The sequence below is a fragment of the Pagrus pagrus genome (genome assembly GCF_965226575.1).
Source record: "Pagrus pagrus genome assembly, chromosome: 9".
NCBI lineage: Eukaryota > Metazoa > Chordata > Actinopteri > Spariformes > Sparidae > Pagrus > Pagrus pagrus.
This window is the reverse complement of record NC_140193.1, coordinates 13,725,625-13,744,914: the sequence shown is the minus strand read 5'-3', so window position 1 is coordinate 13,744,914 and position 19,290 is coordinate 13,725,625. Positions and strand designations below refer to the sequence as shown.

At 40.2% G+C, this 19,290-nt stretch overlaps 1 protein-coding gene across 4 annotated transcripts in view; it reads right to left on the bottom strand.

Moving 5' to 3' along the window:
- Nucleotides 1–2,434: 2,434 nt before the first annotated feature.
- vwc2l (von Willebrand factor C domain containing 2 like) overlaps nucleotides 2,435–19,290 on the bottom strand; it is a 31,572-nt gene continuing 14,716 nt past the window's right edge. For all 4 annotated transcript variants that reach the window (XM_084361354.1, XM_084361356.1, XM_084361357.1 and 1 more), the window contains 2 exons: nucleotides 14,571–14,700; nucleotides 2,435–7,444 (listed from right to left, as the gene is read on the bottom strand). In XM_084361354.1, the coding sequence (XP_084217480.1) occupies nucleotides 7,293–7,444; nucleotides 14,571–14,700 (282 nt within the window). In that variant the 3' untranslated portion in view covers nucleotides 2,435–7,292. The remainder of the gene's footprint in view (nucleotides 7,445–14,570; nucleotides 14,701–19,290) is intronic.

The following is a 19,290-nucleotide window of genomic DNA, read 5'->3' as shown; positions in this document are numbered from 1 at the left end:
GCGAGAGGCTGTCTGAAACTGCACCATTATCCCATTAGTAAAATAATACGTCTCCTCCCTCCTCATAACAGCCAGCATTTTACTCCACTGTCTAGTGTGGCCATTACTGTAAACACTTCTGATTTCACAGTCTAGTTCTGTTTAACCATAACCCAACCCTTATGCATACATATACAGCTTGTAACAAGGGCCCCCTCTAGTAAAAGAGGTCGAACAGATTGAGAACCGTTGACATGAATGTAATTAAAAAACCTAGTTTATGGTTTCTTAAAATCTCATGCTATTGAGACATGGTGGAGATGGAGGTTAAAGAACATCACTCATCCATTTTCAGCTTCTTTTCTGGGTTCCAGTAAGTCAGACCAGACGCCTCTCATCCTTGAGATCCATCTGAGCCTAGCCACCCTGTGAAGGACACTGCTGTTAGATGGTTATTCTGATTCTTTAAACCATTACCCAAAGCTCTTGACCATAGGTGAAGGTCGGGAAGTGGATCCACTGACACGTTGCTCCCTCTTCACCACAACGCTCCAGTACAATGCCTCCGCTCTTCGCCAGCTTCTCTCTCTTGATTGACACATTTATGCAATTTCATCAGCTGCACACATCTCTCGTTCATCTGCCGTTTTTTGTTTGAGTGGTTTTAGAGTGGAATTGCATTCCATAATCTGCATAGTTTTACCAGGAAGGAGATAATTATCTAATTATCTAATTGAAAATGCCTGTTGGATATAAATGGAGAGAGTGGGTCCCGGAAAACGATCGATGAAGATTCAATATAAAGTGTAGAATAGGAAAAACAAAGCAATTAATTGTTCCATCACGCCGCTGGCACTTGCTGTGTCCACATTGTGGGTGCGTGTGTGTGTATGTTTGTTCCCCACCACCAATGCTGGGCCAAAGGTGTGTGTGTTTTAAGAGGTCTTCTGCTGGCCATCTCCCAAGACACCATTTTCAGTGGGATTAGTCAGGGATGCACCTAATTGCTATTGATTGCCATGTGCTGCATAAAATTGCCTCCCCTTTTCTTGTCCACGTCGGGAGGTGGGAGAAGGCAATTAGTAGTGTGGACGAGATAGAAGCCCAGGCCGAGTTGTAATGAAGTAGAATGGAGAGAATGAACCGGTGAGTAATGCCCTTGAACTGACTGAGCATTACAAAACCATTAAGCACTGGTATCTTCTTGTTTCCTCTCTCACACAGCCTAAAGTGAGGAAAATACTGTACATATATTTTTTCATTCTATTTTTTTTTTTGTTTTTATGTTCTGTTACCAGGAGTTTTGCTGTGTCCTGAGTCAGCTGTTAAGTTTCACACCTTGTATTGTTTGTTGTTTCTTGCACGGTTGTAGGAAATAAAAAAAATGTGGCTAAATTCAAGGAGGATTTGTCCTGCAGCCTCCCCCGGGCTTCAATTGAATTTCAGCACACACGCTGCACCCGGCATACATTCAGCTGCCAGGAACAGCTGTGCTTTCCGCAGTAAGGAATTTCACATTTTTCAGCAGTTCTCAATGGTGCATTTTCATTCCATCTTAAAGGGACAGTTCACCCCAAAATCAACAATACATATTTTTCCTCTTACATGCAGTGCTGTTGATCCATCTAGATTGTTTTGGTGTGAGTTGCCGAGTTAAGGAGATATCAGCCGTAGCGATGTCTGCCTTCTTTTGAACGTTACGGAAAAATTACATTTGAAAAACAGCAAACAGCAATGTCTGTTTCCAAAGATTACGATCTGGTTACTCATATGGTTATATATATTATGTAGGCCTAAAGTGACTGTGACATTCTTTGATTAAAAAATATGTAGCCTTCACACAGAACAGTATCTCTTCTAGCAAATTATGATTTTGTCAATGAATTGAACGACCCTGAACTGATATCGTAGTGTGGTATGCTCAGGCTCGAGGGTTGATTGTTGCGCGTGGCTGAGAAAAAAAAAACTTTTGCTGTTTTTAAAGCCAGGCTGCCGTTATATTTTTTATTTATTATTAAAGTCGGCTGCTTGTAATGTAATCATTTTCACAAACACAGGGAGGACTTATATATACTGTAGTTCTGTATTGCTAGTCTATTTCAAAAGTAGGCCTACACATGCCAGTGGATATTTTCTTCACTTCACATGTTCAGTTTTGTATTTTGATGGTTATAGCAATGCCCCAATAGAGTTTTCATTATTCCAGGCTATCTCTATAATCTCATAAATGCACCAAAACATGATATTAAGTTCAAGCACCTATTAAGCATAATTAGCCCAGTGCAGAGCAGCCACATGTGGAAATAATAATTAATGCTCATTGAGGCCTATTAGTAATCTTGATAGGCTAGTGTAGACTTTTAAGGCGGTGTCAGCTTTATTTTAAGGCTCCAGACCATGAAATGACTCTTTTGATAGTAAAGGTAGTTTACCCTTCGCCTAGATGCACGCTTCCTTCTGTGCTGTGATACGGTGAAATGAAAACAGTTCCCACATGAAACTGCTCTTGATAATCCATAAACCTTGATAGAATCTACCGATAATATCTCCAAAACAAATGACACCAAAGCAATGTAGATGGATTAAAAGCCACACAGATAAGAGGAAAGTGATATACTTTTGATTTTGGGCTGAACCGTCCCTTTAAGAGATCTTGTGTCAAGAAACGTCAACATTCCGAGTAAACAAAACCAAAAAATAAAAAAGAAATCCACACTCACTTTTTGCCGAATAACACTTCTTTTCAAGTCTATTTAACAAAATAGGTTTTGTCTCGATGAATGATACACATTTTCTTATTTCTGTCTCTTTTTCTTTTTTTTTTTTTTTTTACTCCACCTCAGATTTCAGAATACACATTATACGTTTGAAGATATTTACATATGAACAACACGGGGAACACCAAGGGCTGTCTTAACGTTTTGAAATTTGGACCCTTTGCTTCTTGTACAGCTTAGGGTGATCCTGTGCGAGCATGTGGTCATATACAATCAAAGATGCTCTTACTTTTAAGCGTGGATTTCAAATTTGTCGTAGAACTGATCCCACGTCTGAGTCCGTCGTGAACAGCTCTTGGTGCCCCGAAAACTAATACAATTGATTGTATAATAACAGTGTTTCTCTCTTCGTATCCCAGATAGTACTCTGTGTAGGTTTTCAGGCACACTTCATGTAACAGTTTTGTTGCTGAAAAAAACATAAGGGACAAAAAAAATCAAATAAAACAATCTTCCATAGTTTCCAGCTACAGTAAGTCGGTGTCTCATGGAAAGAGCGAATGGTATACCTTTACAAAAATGCCCATGTACAAGCCTGAAGTGTTTATGATGGGAGGACAGATGGGGTCGTTTGAATAGACATTCTCAAACAGACACAAAGACTCAAGTGTCTTAGCAGAAAATGAACAAAGACAGACTGATCTGATCTGTCCTTGAAACTGTGCAGCTTCACGTATTTGCAAGGAGAAACGTTTGTTTGCCCAGGCGGATGCTCTATTTCTCTCCCTCTCTCTCTCTCTCTCAGCCGCACTGTTTCCATTGTGGCGTTAAATGCAGCCTATTCTTTCAAATGACACACATGGGAATAGACTGCATGTGAATCCACGTGTGCCAAAACTCATCCTGTTCAGCTAAAAGGTAGTGTTCGTGAAATCGGTTTAAGAAGTCAACCTACTTACAGTGCAGAGCAACGTATGCACCGGTACAGTCCTGCTGCATGCCTGCATCTCATTTGCTGCGGTGCTTTAACTGTACTACCTGCACTGAATATATGATTTGCTTATTTGATTTCGTATCTCTGTTTTCTGCTTCTAGCAGCTTGGATCGCAACTCAGGTTTTATTAACTTGATCTGGATGTTCTGTCGACAACCGCTCCACTCTTATCTTTACACCTAGTTAATGATGGCAGCCACGGAGCCCCAGTTTAGTTTAGCTTGGTTTTAGTTCAGTTTTTTAAATGCACCTCAGAAGCATGGAAGGAAACAATATGACAAAACACTGAAATAAGTTGCAATGTGACTACGTTTAGATGCACACTATCGTTCCACCGTTATTCCAAATAGGACAATATTCACAGTTTGATACGGGTCATGCAAACAGCATATTCCTTTCTTCGAATGTAGCATTTTCCGACGTGGGATGTGTCGATATTATTCTGGTTGTGGGAGCACGTTTTGGACATGTAAACAGTCCCAGTGTGTTTATGGTCTAGCTGCGTGTTGCCCAGCCAACAGTTTGCAAGACTGGTCGAGATAAAATGCTGGCAGTTCACATTTCTGCATACCACAGATTCATTCACATCTCATAAGCCGACGTACCATCTGGACACCACTGGATATTTTGAAAGGGGCTCTATGTAAGATTTTGTCGCAATTTACATGTAATAATCGTTTTTTTATAAGCCGTACATGAGCGGATTTATTGAAATTGTTTAATGCTGCTGGACTGTGGATTTCTTTGTGAGGGAAGAAATGTAAAGTTGTAAACACATCCGTGGTTTGCAGGAACGTACATCGCCCACATTTATTCTGCCGTTCTGGTTGACGAACAACTGACATTTCTGGCGAGAAGAAGAAACATCTACTTTGAAAGGAGACCTATTATGCTTTTTCATTTTTTCCCTTTACTTCAGTGTTTTATACGTTTTATTTTCCTGTGCATGTAAAAGATCTTGAAGATTAAAAAGGTCTAATCCGCACGTTTTTTGCCTTAAAGCATGTAAACCTACTCTAGTAGTGACCCTAAATAAAAATATGAACCCTAAAATAAGCATATGTCTCCTTTAAACATTATGATAGCATGTTTAAAGGAGACATAGGACAATTGGATTATTGTCTTTTTTCTGAATAAGGGCAAAAACCAGCGTCCTACGTGCAAGTAAACATAGTCAGTCATTGTCATTAGGATTACCTACTATCTGCCATTTTTGCTGCTTCCTTCGCTCTATATAAAAAAAAAGAACAATTTTTTTAGAGCTGTGAATTTCCTCCTTGCCCTTGTACTCTCATTAATCCACTCCCCTGGAATGTGCAAGGGTAACTCAACAGCTAGCATTTTTGGTAATCCATAACAGTAAACCATTGCACCCAACAGTGCGAACAAAGTAGCACTTAAAGCAGCTATTCATACCGTATGAAGCCAAAGGCCATGCTCTGTGAATCCGATCTGGAAGAGTAGCAACAAGGCATCGGCGGTGGCAGCAAGGCCTCTGCGCCCTGTCAACTGACACACTCACTTCTGTCTCTCTATGTTGCTACCCAGTAAAGTAATTCCAATATATTTTTGGATACATGTACTATAGGCTGAGTAATTATTTGGCATTTAAAGTAATTAAGATGAATGAAGCTCCTTTTATTAATCCTCAAATGTCTGCAGCGCTGAGGCTGTAATTGATAAACCATAGATGTCAGTTTTGTTTTATGAGTCTGCAGACCTCAAGCCAGATAGATGAGGTCTGTCTCTTCACATTGAAAGACACTAAATCACTGCAGCTTAATGATGAAAATGACCCAAACTCCATTGTTGCACCTAAGATTGAACTCCACCCACACGCTTTCAATTCTGTGATTTGTTCATCACCCACATGCTGCAGCTTGAGACAGCGTGGCAGACTTTGCAGACTATGATATTCTTCCAAAAAACGAGTTTTAGTGCCTTTTTAAGGTAATCTGCCTCTTTAGTCATTGGTCTTTATCCTATGTTCATTTCTGTCTCATTACAGAGTGCTGGGAGCTGCTATTAAGCAGCCCATCCATCACCGCCCAGGAATAGGGTCTAAAAGGTTAACAGGAACGGATTTTCTGGAAATGGAAAAAAATCTGGTGATGAATGGCGTGAGCTTACTGGAATTCACCTTTGAATTAATGACTAGTATTTATCATCTCAAAAATATCGTGTTTTGGGGTCTGGTTGGCTGCTTTTTTCTTTTAAGATTGGTTTACTTGAGGATCACTCTGCTCTGGGAAAATATCAAGGCAATATATTAGCCTGTCTCCGTGTTATAGCCACCGCACTGCAAGAGCTATTCTAACATATCAGGGAGGGGAGGGACTTAAAATGTATTACGTAATCTATAACTGTGGGATAACGCAACAGCTTTGTATCCTAACAAGCCTTATAGGTTTAAGTGCTTGGGTGGGTGCAGATCAACAAAACTGTGGCTACGAGATTGCGGGATGAGTGGCGTGCTTGTGTAAATGCTCACATGGACAATGTGCGCGTGAAAAAGCATTCAGACATATGCAGATTCCCTCCTTTTGTCTGCTGGTTCTTGTAGAGTGTTCCCAGCATGCAGGCTGCGGCAGCGCCAAGCACCCAGCTGGATGATTTATCACAGAATACTCCTTGATTAAGGGAAATTAAAGCAGGCTGCTCTTGGCTCGCTAATTGCTTTGATAACAAGTTCAAGGAGTTAGTTAGTGGGAATATTTTGGAGGATATGGACCTCTGAGAGAAAACAATAACTACAATTAAAGCCGGAAAGGGGGCTGCCCAAAGTTGTTGTTTTGATGCAGTGTTGCAGAATTTTCCTTCTCAAACTTGCCGGCTACCACTTTTCCCGCCTTCCAGCTAATTCTGCAGAACTTACCCTGCCTGTGCTGCTACTACATAGACACATGACTCCAAACCATGGTATGTTCATGAATAAACTCAGCGTTCTGGGGTTTTAGAGCAGTTTATAAAATTGACAGTAGCATTGTCTAAGTGTTAGAGGTGAGTTCCTGCCATAGCGGTAAAAAGTCTTAAAGTCTTATGAAGACACAAACATTTATGTGTGATGTGCATCTTGTAAACAAGCTCTTCGAGTGAAGCTGTGGAACTCAAGCGCACACCTTTGCAGTGCTCTCACCGGTGTCGATCTCCGTATGGCAAAAATAAGCGCTGTTAAGTGTGCTTACGGTTTGTTTTTCCTGCTGTTGGAATTTTACAACACCTGCGTGACTGTGACAGACGAGTACAACAAGCAAGATGACATACAGACAGAAATCAACGTGAGCAATTCGACATTGCCAATGGTTAGGAAAGAGTTCAAGGAGCTTAGAAACTTTTTCGTGTTGAGAGCAGCAAGTCAAGCAAGTCAACTTCTGAAAATATATAGGACGATTAAAACTGTAAGGTGGAAACAGCCATGAGACAAGTTCCGTCTTCTTCCCAGTGGCTAAATTTCTATTTGTGTGAAGCTTGTGAGAGCATCTCTTCGATACTATGCTGTCTCAGGTTGCTTAGGAATTGTGCTCCTGCCCTGTCAATCATACAAAATGGTGCAGTAGGCAGGGCCTTGCCTGAGCTTTTCCACCATCCCCGGTGGAGTCTCTCTATGACAACGACTGGCCGTTGAGGCACTCCCGCCGCAAGCACTGCGCCGGCTTCCACCAGTCTCCGTTGTGGCAGCGGCAGATGGTGCAGTCGTCCACCTTTACTTCAATTCCGGCTGGGATGATCGTTGTTCCAGCAAAGCAATTTGGACCTGTCGCATGGGAAGGGAGGGGAAGGAAGGGAAGAAAAGACAGGAAAGAAGGAATGAGAACGACTAGAAATGGATGTGGCTCTCTGGAGAGCTTCTCTTTTCGGAGGGGTGGTGGAGTGATGCAGAGAGCTGCAGGGAGTTAGGGGGAGTCAGAGCAGACGTACAGATCTTTTCACGGGCATGCACCGATGGGCTTGTTTTTGCAACACTAAAGCGCTTTTGTTAGTCTCCCCTTCTCCCTCGACATGGAGCGCTTTGCATCCTAATGCGCCGCGAGCAGAGAAGCCTGCCAGGCGCTGGCTTGGCAGTATAGAGAGGCTGGAGTACAGAGAGAGACAGAGGAAGAGAGAGAGAAAGCTGCTTTGAAAGGCAGTAGGGAGGATGGTGTTAATCACTTCAGTCTGTCTGAAAAGGCCACAGAACTCCTTAGCAATTCCTTACATGGTTTCTTTCCACGCACTGACTGCACTGACTTCCAAAACAATAAAGAACTCAAGATTAATTTTGACGTCTGATTTATCCTTAAAACACTGTAGGATTTACTTGTGCGGATCCCTTCTTGTTGTTAAGATTCCTTTCATTCGAAACGTGTTTGATTGTGTACCACTGGAATACATCATACCTTTGTGTTTGATCATCTTAACAGATAGAGAGACGGAGCAACCTGGGAACATTTCAGGATTTGTGCTCGAGAAGCCAAAAACACCGGTGCGTTTGCAGTACATTCATTATTGGTAAATACCACATGGATATTATATCCAATTTGTTTCTCCTGGCCGGGGGCGATTTGAGGCGGTGTACGTCTTCCTCTACGTCATGTGACAGAGGAGCCAGAAGGTGCCAGGAATTCGCACCAGTTTTAATCATTTAAATGAAGCAATCAGCAGCTCAATTGGTGTGACGGTGACTTTGGATTGCTCTCGCTACTGTAAAACCTGCTAGATTCAAGACTCCTCTACGAGCGGTCATAAAAACCTCATATGTCTCATAACTCTTGAAGACATAGTAGCTTTCACGGCTAATATTCATGGACATCTTAGTCTCCCAGAGAATTTGATTTAGTACAGGCTAATATAATGCTAGCAATGTAAATGTGACACAGGAGAGTCAGTCAAACTGAGGAGATTCAGGGATACATATCTGCACAATTACTCAACTGCGGCACAGTATAGGACTTTTACATGGAAGACAGCTGCTTCAGTCTCCTGGTGCTGGTATTGTACATGCTGGCTCAACATCACATTGGGCTTTTCTAACTATGACAAGCCAAAATATCTGTTGTGAAAAAAGGTCTATCTGAGCTTCTTAGATGCCTTCCTAGGAGGCTTACATAATAATAAGCAACCACATTTCGTTTTGGTAGTTAACCCAAGTCCATTTTTCGAATCCATCCATCGGTTATTATTTACAGTACGATTAGGAACTTGAGATGCGAGGATGGAACTGGAGTTAACGGAAAATCTTTACAATACTGTACAATAATGAACCAAACATTTTGAGTAGTAACTAGGAAACAAATTAGGAACAAACTAAGGATCTAACTTATAATTGACCATATGAACACAGTGGCCAAATGGTAATGTTACAAGGAAGCTGCTGAAAACTAGTGTTAGTCAATGGGTCATCAATTATGTAGTTTTACCTCAAAATATGGCCCCAATTTCCTTCAAGATTTTCATTGTCCATTAACTTTTTAGTTGCTACTCAACTGGTAAGTGATGAGATAATTAGTTAAACATTCATTAATTAAGAAATGACTGAGAAACAAATCAGGAATGAAATGGAAAAGGAGACTTGTAAATAACAGACTCATTACTCATGAAGTAATGATTGATTACTCAGTAACTACTCAGTATGATGCACCACTTTACTTGAAAAAAGGTTAAGTGAGTGCAGAAGATAATGGTGAAGGAATAAGGGACTAATTAGTAACTGATCAGAATAATGCATCACTACATAAAAGCAGTAACTAATATTTAAGTAATAAGTAATAAAAAAGTTGTTAACAGTTTTGTGCTGTTCACTGGTTGGTCAGGAGTTAATCAGGAACCACTCTTGAAGAAAGTGGTTTCTTCAAGAGTGATATTTATGACCTAATCATTACCTAATGATTCATTAATATAGTATCTCCCAATCTGTTCTCCAGTAACTCATCAGTAACTATTACTTAGTCCCACATTAGGAATTATTAGGGAAGTACTTATTAACAATTCATCAATTATCAAGATCATCTTGATTTGTCCCTCACTAGTTTTCTTAATCAATTCATCATTAACTAATCATCAGCTTCTCTAAAAACTTGAATTAGAAGTTACTCATTAAGTAATGGTTAACTAGCAGAGAGTTCCTCATTTGTTCCTCATTTGTTCCCAAGTAACTACTCAAAACCTTCTATTCCTTATAGTAAAGTGTTACGCAACTCTCAACTGAAATAATCTCTGTCAACAGATATCTGTATATGAATGTAGATACATTTTTAGAAAACTAATAAAAAGCTAAATTTGGGTTTTGCAGATTTCGGCCATGCGTTCCACCTCTTTTGCTCTCCACATGGAAAGCCTGGTCAACATTACTCAGACTACAAATGTCTACAAATGGAAACCAGAACATTTCTGCCTAGAGATTATTCATCCTTATGCAGATTGATGTCATTAAAGCTTCAACCAAAATCAACACTACAAATCTGCGTTTTTTTTTAAAACACCACAAAACTTTCAACTCAGACACCTAAAAAAGAGCTTTATTAGAAACATTAGCAGTAGACCTTTTATCCACAATAGATATTTTGACATGTCAAAGTGTGGAAAGCACAGGAGTTTCATTATAAATTATAATAGAATTAATGATTGCTTAATTCCATTTAGCTGCTTCAGTTTTCGGGGACCTGCTTTGTTCATGCTGGCTTAGTGTCACACTGTCATGACTTACTGGGACACTTGAACAGAACAGAGCCATTGTTGATGTTATTAGTAACTACTGTGCTTTTCCCATTTTGACAAGTCAGAATAACTGCTGTGAAAAAGGCCTTTTAGTTGGATTTATTAATTACTTTTTTATGGTAAGGTCTAGGCAGCCAAAGCGATTGAATATAGGGTAAGGTAAAGATCAAGGTCTTGGTTAAATATTGAAAAAGCACGACCTTTTCAATATTTTACCAAGACCGTGACTTTTACCAAGCCCCAACCAAGTATTTAATAGCCTCATAAAGATAAGTAATAGGGTTGGCCAGTAACTCACAGTATTTTACAAGCTTCTGCTTCAGGTGGGATTTGGTTCCATTTGCTGCAGTGTTTATGAGTGAAAATAAGGTGCAGGAGGCCATACATCTCCATGTGACACTGACAAAGGGAGCTGTTGGCTACCTAGTCGTCCCATCCTTTGCCTCTGCATGGTGGAGCCCCATGCTCTATTTGGACCTGATAAAAACCCCTTTGATCTGAGCTTAGAGGAGACATTGAGAGCGCATGCCAAGTCTTAACTCTCATTGATCTGCCTCTGGACAGCTGGCACAGGTTACAGGACAAACTCGGTGGAGGTAGATGAGGGAAGAGGGTGACTGGCGCTGCTGCCAAGTGTGATTGTTTATAGCCGGATAGATTTGAAGCCACAAGGACACAGTTTCCAGCTACCTGTCACCGTTCGAAGGACACACTGTCACCTGTGATCAATTCATGGCCTGTAAAGTTTGGGGAAGTCAGAAAATGTTTGTCCTGCGTCAAAAACTGTCTCAGCACATCATACTTTCCCTGTCTACAGCTTTAAGGAGTGAATGCATATTAGGGCTCATTACAGTCTATTTGGCTCAAATTCTATTAATGTTCTTGCCTAGAGGTAAAAAAAGACTTCCATAAAAACTCACCTGCCAAAAACCTCTAATGCATGAAAAAAAACCCTGCAACTTGCCCATAAAATACAGTGTCTGAATGTTACTTAACAGCTCTGTGACACTGCTACTCTATGATATGTCTGTTTAAAAACCACAATGACAGCCTTCAGACAGATAAGACATGGCAGATCTATAAATGGTTTAATCCTATCATGCTGGCGAAACACTGGCCGTTTTCGCACTACCTCTCATTACCTTTTTCCTCATGACAATTATGCAATTACATGTATCCCCTGATGAATTTACAGTATATAATTCATGATAAAGATTAGAGCTGAATCAGTCGGACTCAATGAACGTGGAGCGCAGAGATAAGCACTTCCACCCCCTGACTATTCCGTTGTGCAGCTTTCTGCTCTCTGTTGCTGTTTTTCAGGGTGAGACTCCTCGAAGCTCACAAGCTGAAAATCCTAGTAATGGAAGGCTTTGACAGAAGGTTTGTGATTTGTTGGTTAAAAAGACACCCAATTATCAAGGTTACAACCGGAGTACTTGGAGCTGAAATGTTTTTTAGATGCTGGAATTCCGTTAGGACCGGCCTTAAATTGAAATAAAGTCATTAATCCTGTTAAAAAATATTCACTAATTAACCAAATTTGGTCTCATTGTAACCCAAGTATTGAGTGGTATTTTAACCTCCAGATCACCACATCAATGATTAATGGGAGCTAATTAACAATGTGCAAAACCTCAATAATGTATCAGCCTTTGCCTTGCCTTCATGTTTCTGATTGGTTTTGAAATTAATACAAACCAAAAGCTTTTCTTGCTGTGTGGAGATACTACATCTGAACTTCCTCTGCAGTAACGATTGTCTACAGACGCTACAGCCCATTAAACCATGCCACTGTGTCTAATGAGAGTAACCCAGCAGACAGTCGGTAATCCATAAAGCTCCTTCGTCTCTGGAAAACGCACACGTTTTGTGTGGAAGATGTGACAGTAAAGCTAGAAAATGAAATGTAACTGTTGACAATTAAATAATTATTATTTATTTATCTGACCTGTCCATTTATTATTTCTTTATTTCTAAGGCAGGAACTGAAAATACTTTTACTGTTGCTATATATATGCAACCTGTCCTACAATCCCAAAGCGTCAGTTTTTGACATGTTGGGAAACCCAGAGCTTCATTATTTGACGAGTTGGGAATGAGACTCAAAAATCAACTTTTCTTACAAACAGCACCTTTAAGCGAGAAGGCTGCCTAGCTAGAGACCACAGTTCAAGACTGTGTTTGTGTGAAACCACTGGATATCTTTGAAGAAAATCCACAGGGTTTCAACAGTTAAGCTTGGCACCCCTGGATATTTTTAAAGAGACCTCAGGACAATGGGACTTTGATGAGAAGTTGGAAGATCTCCGGCCGTGGTTGTGGCGACCAAAACAGGTATTGTAAGCCAATTAAGACATGATGTTTTCCTCACCCTAACCAAGTGGGTTTTGTGCCTAAACCTAACCGGACCATAAGCGCAGCACTGTGAGCAAATAAAACCAAAAATGGAACCCAAACACAAACTCTCAAGATACAGTATCTGTTGTTTGCAGAAATGTACATTTCCAACATCTATTCTAACAGTTGGATCGTGTAGCCTCCTGTTTGTGTTGTATTGTTCTTGTGAACATTTGAGCCGTTGTTCTATTATTACAAAAATTGTGATGAACCACAAAACTGTTGCTATTGTTAATGAATTAATTTGTATTGTTCATTATAGATAATATTGTTGTTTTGTTTTTGGACTGAAAAACATCGAACCAATCTGGCAACACTGCCCTTCTGTGGGATCAATAATGTCGTCTGAGCTCATTAGCATTATCACTGCGAACGGGTTTTCATGCTAATTTTAGCATTCAGCTGCTAACGTGAATGTTGACTGAATAAAGTAATTCTGAGTGGTCTGTGGTTCAACAGACATCGCAGCCACCACACTATAAACCTGCTGTTCATGTCTGCTTCATAAAATCCTCCCCTGGTGAGAAAGGCTGGTGCACAACATTTTAAGTGTCGTGCTCATTTTGCATAATTATTTGAAGCGCTTGCAGCAGGTAAAGTAAAAGACAAACGTCTGACTGTCTTCCACTAATTGCATGTCTAACACAGCACATAAGTGGATGTCTTCCTTTCACAGTCCCCTGTCCCTTGGCCAGAAATGAGAGCTAAACAGCATTCCTCATTGTCCTTTCTCAACAGCCCTCAGCCATCCACTCCCATAGAGATTTATCTGTCTGCCAGAGCCTGACCAGGCACCCTTGGGGAGCCTGGAAACGGCAGGCCTACCCTGAAATGCCAAGGGTGTCACTGTGTCCTGTCAGCCTGGATTAGCTCTCTCCTAGAAGCTTCTGCAGCCTTGTTAGTGTGGGTGTTTGTGTGTTGAAAGAAAAGAAAGAAAGCAAGCAAGGGGGGGATAAGGAGGAAATAAGAGATAGTGTGAGGGAAAATGTGGGTAGTTGTGGCGAAATAGCCATTTAGCAGCCGCCTCAAACTAAAATCTTTTCTTCACATTTATAGGTCAACCGCAGCTTGAAAGGAAATATTTGAGGATATTTTTCTTTGCCTCTTTTCAACAGAACAATTTCTCTATTTTTGGTTGACACCCAACATAATGAGAAGACTGCAATGCAATAACAAGGCATATAATCATGAGAGTACATCCTATTGTTAACCAGGAAAGGAAAACTTTCTTTGCCAGCTCTTTCGGCTCTCATATTATCTGAGGGTTTACATTTGATTTCTGTCCTGGCTGCATTTGGCTCTCCGCTGTTGATCCTTCCCGTCAGGACAACATTGCCGTTACTGTACTTTAGTCATAAACCTCCGTCTGTCCCTCCGGATCGTGCTGGCAAAGGGAAATCTCCCACCTCGCCTTGTAAATAGCCAATGAACCATTGGAATCCTATAATTCTAATTTAGGGATTGGCTGTGTGTGACAAGGGCGTCAGGGCACTGGGAGATAAAAGGCTCTCCGAGGACCCATTAGTCCCTCCTACCATGCCTTTAATCAATGGGCTAATGTTTACTCTGCTTAGTGTGTCATTTATAATTAAAACTAGTACTGCTCATTAGTGTCCAACGGGCCCAAGGTAATAATTTTAATTCATAAAACATCAATTACATCCTAATCCTCTAAAGGCGCGGCCATCAAATGGCGATATACAGATAAACTTTCCGTCATTGGTTTAATGAAAATTTAATGACTTCGAAGGAGTGTGCGTTGAATTCCAGAGGAGATGAGTGTTTACCGTTTTTACAGATGGGGCAGCATTGCTCCGGCTCGTACACAGGGTTGACACACTCTGGGACGGCGCAGTCGGACACCACACAGTGCACCTCATTATTTGGTTCGCAGCGGCACCATTCACAGGGTGACGGCTGTGGGCAGAGAGGTGGAAGAGAGACAGGGAATCGGGGTTAGATGATTCAGAAGGTTTCACCTAGGCTCTGCATGATACCCTGAAGAAACAGCCTGTTCCTATGTGCATATTTAGCAGGGTGTTTCCCAATTAAAATGTTAGTGTTCTATGCATCGAATCCTGTCTTCATAAACAAAGCTGCAAGTTAATAAATTATTCACAAAGGCAGTTATACTCGGCCACTTGCCTCTTAACAAACAGAGCCTGTAGCGGACTGAATAAAATCACAAGGAATAACCTATAAGGCAGTCTACAGACTTCTTGATATTTAGTGTTTTGCTGCATCCTGCTGCGGTCGGCCTCAGGAAACAGTTCAGAGGCTTATCTTACCACCTCTGCAACATGTAAATCAGTGCTATGCAGCTCTCTCTGCTGCTGCTGCTGCTGCTGCTGCTGCTGCCTCATACTTGACTCTATCTTTACAAAGTCTCTTGACCGGAAAATGAACTGTAATGCAATTACATGGAGTGGAAAAATACAAACTGTTTCCAAATCACGAAAGGTCAACTGTTCATCATATTAGATTTTTCTTTCTGCTCATCATAGAAGGGGCCTCTCTGCTCTGTCTACTCAGTGCTAACCTTGGACGGTAGAAGTGTTTCATTTCTGATAACCTTCTCGCAGTTTACATTTGATGAAATATTGTTTTTTTTTTCTGGTCGGGTAGGTCAATGTATGTGGAGAGCAGCAACAGCGAGCACACAAAATGTTTCGGATAATAAACTGTGAGTTTTTCATTTGACCATCGTTCACAAACTGATGCAGACGACATTCATATATTCAAAGCTACTTTGTGAGCCAATTTTGACTCTTAAATGAAAAAGCATTGCTATGCACTGAATACATTTAAAGCAATAGTTCAACTGAGGGTTAAGTGAGAATATTAATACCACTCTAAAGCTGAACACGTATGAAAATGGAAACAGCTGTCCAAAGGTCTACCGGCATGTCTGAAGCTCACTAATTACACTGACATGACATATGTTGTTTGCTTAGTTGCTAGGTAACCAGCAGAGGCAGGCGGTTCCTGGTCAAAACCGAGGAGCCTCTGAAAGAAGGAAGGGACATCATGTTACATCACCGAATTGTGTCAGTTCAGTTAAAGTCCATGGGAGATGCACAGACAAAAGGAAAATTCAAACCCAGCATATATACGTCGTGTGGCCTTTGATGAAGAAAAGCCTTTACAAAGTGAAAACACACACCTCAGAGAACAGGCTAATGGCTGATTTTTACAAACGGGCACATTTATATATTTGCTGTTGGTCTCCCAACAGTACTGAAACATGATTAAAGGTGTACTTTACAGCGCTCAAGGCGTGTCTCTTGAGATTATTACAAAAATCTGTATCCCTCATTCTTCCTTTTGTTCGATCTGAGGCTGATTTAGGATGATTGACAGTTCTAACAATGGCCAATGTCATGGATATGTGATAACATATTCAAATGAAATTTGCACAAACCATCTCTGATTATTAATTATGCTATGAAGTAACCTTAAGCTATTAAACAACAAAGGTACACATGATGGCTATCAGAAAACTGCAGAAAAACTGCTTTCAACACATAGCTAATCTTCTAACGCCTGGTCACCATATCAAAACCTGTAGGTGACATAATTTAACTAATGGGCTCAGAGTTAGTATGTTCATAGTTTAGCTAACTTCAGAGGCGGGAAGTAACAGAGTACAAATACTTTGTAATTGTACTTACGCAGACTTTTCTGGTATCTGTACTTTACTTGAGAATGTATTTTTCTGACAACGTTTGACTTTTACTCCCTACATTTGAACACAAATATCTGTACTTTGTAACAGGTGCATTACTTTAGTCTTAATGCTTTTGAGGGGAATTATCAGTCATTTTTATTTTGCGTTATCGCCAACATTCCCAACATCATGATCAATCAAGACTGATTGTCTATATCTTCCTTAGCTCGGACAAATCCTACTGATCCTACCTTTAAGTTTAATAGTCATAGAGCTATATTAATATGAGTGAGGTTCAGTTAGCTTTGTACAGAAATGGCCAGTAGAAATGTCCTTCAGAGGGATACTTTTTACTTTTATACTGAGTACATTTCAGAGCCTGTACTTTCTTACTTTTACTTGAGTAAAGAGGTTGAATCAGTACTTCTACTTTTACCAGTGTTTTTTTTTTTCTACTTGAGTAAAGAATGTGTGTACTTTTGCCACCTGGCTAATTTACAAACATTAATCTGTTACTAACCTCAGTCAGAAGCTCCAGTCCATCATAAATCTAGGATAAGATTAATGCAACGCAATTAAATTATTTAATTAACATACAGATTAAATGAAACGAGCCTTAAAAACATGAAACATGAGCAAAATAACAACACACTTAAAATTAAGTCTTAATTAGTGACCTACAGAGGTGCACAGACAGAGCCAGGCTAGCTTTTCCTCCTTGTCTTTAAACTAAGCTAAGCTAACCAGCTGCTGGTTCCAGCTACATATTTACTGTACAGACATGAGAGTGGCATCAACATCAGTCAAACTATTGCTTTTAAACGCTGACTGTTTAGCTCTAGTCTCATGCAACTGAACTGTAGCAGCAGCAACAAGAAGAAGAAGATCCACTGTTCATAATCCAGTAGAGACCAGTGAAAGGGCTGTAGTAATACTGGATGCTTTAATGCGACTTTTATCAGCCAATTTTGCCAGGACGCATTAAAAGGCACCAAATGGGAAGTGGTCAGGCTTGTATTTTCTAATGGAATTCATGGCAGTCTGGATGCACCGCAGCCACAAATTGAATATGAGCAACATTAAGAGAGAGGGAGAGGGACACTAGAAATGAAAGTGAATACATAACCCATTTTCTGATTGTGCTCATTTTTCCTGAAGTTAAAACAATCAAAAGGTAGAATGAGATCCACAAGATCATGTTGAAATGACTGTTTAACTGTAGAGCCGGGATCAGAGCGGAGACAGTTCAGACGTGAACTTAAGACTTTCCCAGAATATTTCCTGTTTATCAGACGTAACTTCCTCTGATGTGTCAGACAGCTGCCTGCCGGGATTAAAAACTTGGATGTGAAGCTGTTTATCGGACGTGAAGTTTCTAAAGGGGCACCAAAAGTTGTCAGAATGTTTAGTTAAAAATCAGACTTTTTTAATAAGAGCAGGAACAGCGACTCCATTTCTGTGCTGAAGTGTCTGTCGCCTATTTGTGTTCTGGTGTAAAAGCTGTGCTCTGTGTCTCTGCTTTAAAAGATTCACACTCCTACTGATGTTAATGATGATCGATTTTGTCTGCTCATTCATTGTGTCTGTTGCATATTTTAGTGCTGCTGCTCCCTGATGTAGAGCACTTCTCGAGGCCCTTTCTTTTTTAGTGGCGCTGCACTGAAATGATAGACTTGTGAGCGCACTCATAGATGGTACCCACACTTTGAAAACTTTACTCTGCCCTCATTAGAAATTCAGTATTCTTTTTAATACAGTATTTTTGCTACTGATGGTGCAACAGTATTACTTAAGTTGGGGAATAAGGCTTTACAATGTGGGAACTGTGGGAAATGATCTATTATATCATTATGGGGCACAGTATGACATTCTGAGACGACAAAGCTGGAGGTTTTGATGAATTCCATGTAGCCTTTTATAAATCTGCTGTGATTTATTTTGAAAATAATACCAAAAATAATATGGTATACATTTGTGTTTTTACTTTGGAACAAAGGTCCAAGTCCAGAAAATTGGAAAATAGTTTTGTGAGTCTACCAACAGTACGAAACACAGCATTGCACTTACAGGGGACCTCAGAGGCCCGAGGTGGTTCAGGTTTAGTGAGTAAGAAAAGCTTTCTTATGATGATGCAGTTGTTGAAAACGATCAATTTTATGTCCTGTCAGACTGTAAATGCCAAGAACAGTGAAGGCAACAAACAGAAATGATCACAATCAACTTGCATCGAGGACAGAGCAGACCTAACCCGTCAATGACGAGCATTATTATTTAGTATGTTGAGGACATTCTGCACAGAATTGTTTCTGTTATACGTGGAAATGTTTGCTGGAGATAGGAGATATACTTGCTTTCGAACCACACATTGTACTTGCCTACTCTACAGTACGTGTGTTACTGGAGGATACCACTCGATGGTGTGTTAATTACCTGCCTTTTGATTTCCTGGACTACAGATTTGGTTTCATTAAAGCTTGATTCTATGTTTATCAACCTGCATTTGGGTCCATTTTTTTGATAATCCATGACACTTAACTTGTAATTGAATATAAATAATTTTCTTTAAAAAACCCTAAAAAGCGAGTTCAACGTTAATTTCACATGGTATATCAGATTGACACTGGATCGAAGCACATATTATTGAAATTGGATTTGTTCTGAATCCAATGGTACCAAACACTTGATATCACCCTTGTAGCCATTTCTATATCATGCTGTATTTAGTCGTTAATCACACTCATTTCATCATTTTTTAAAATAACACATTCCGGATATACAGGTTTAAATTATCCCTTGTGACTAATAACTAAACTGCAACCTCATACTGCGACTGATTTGTG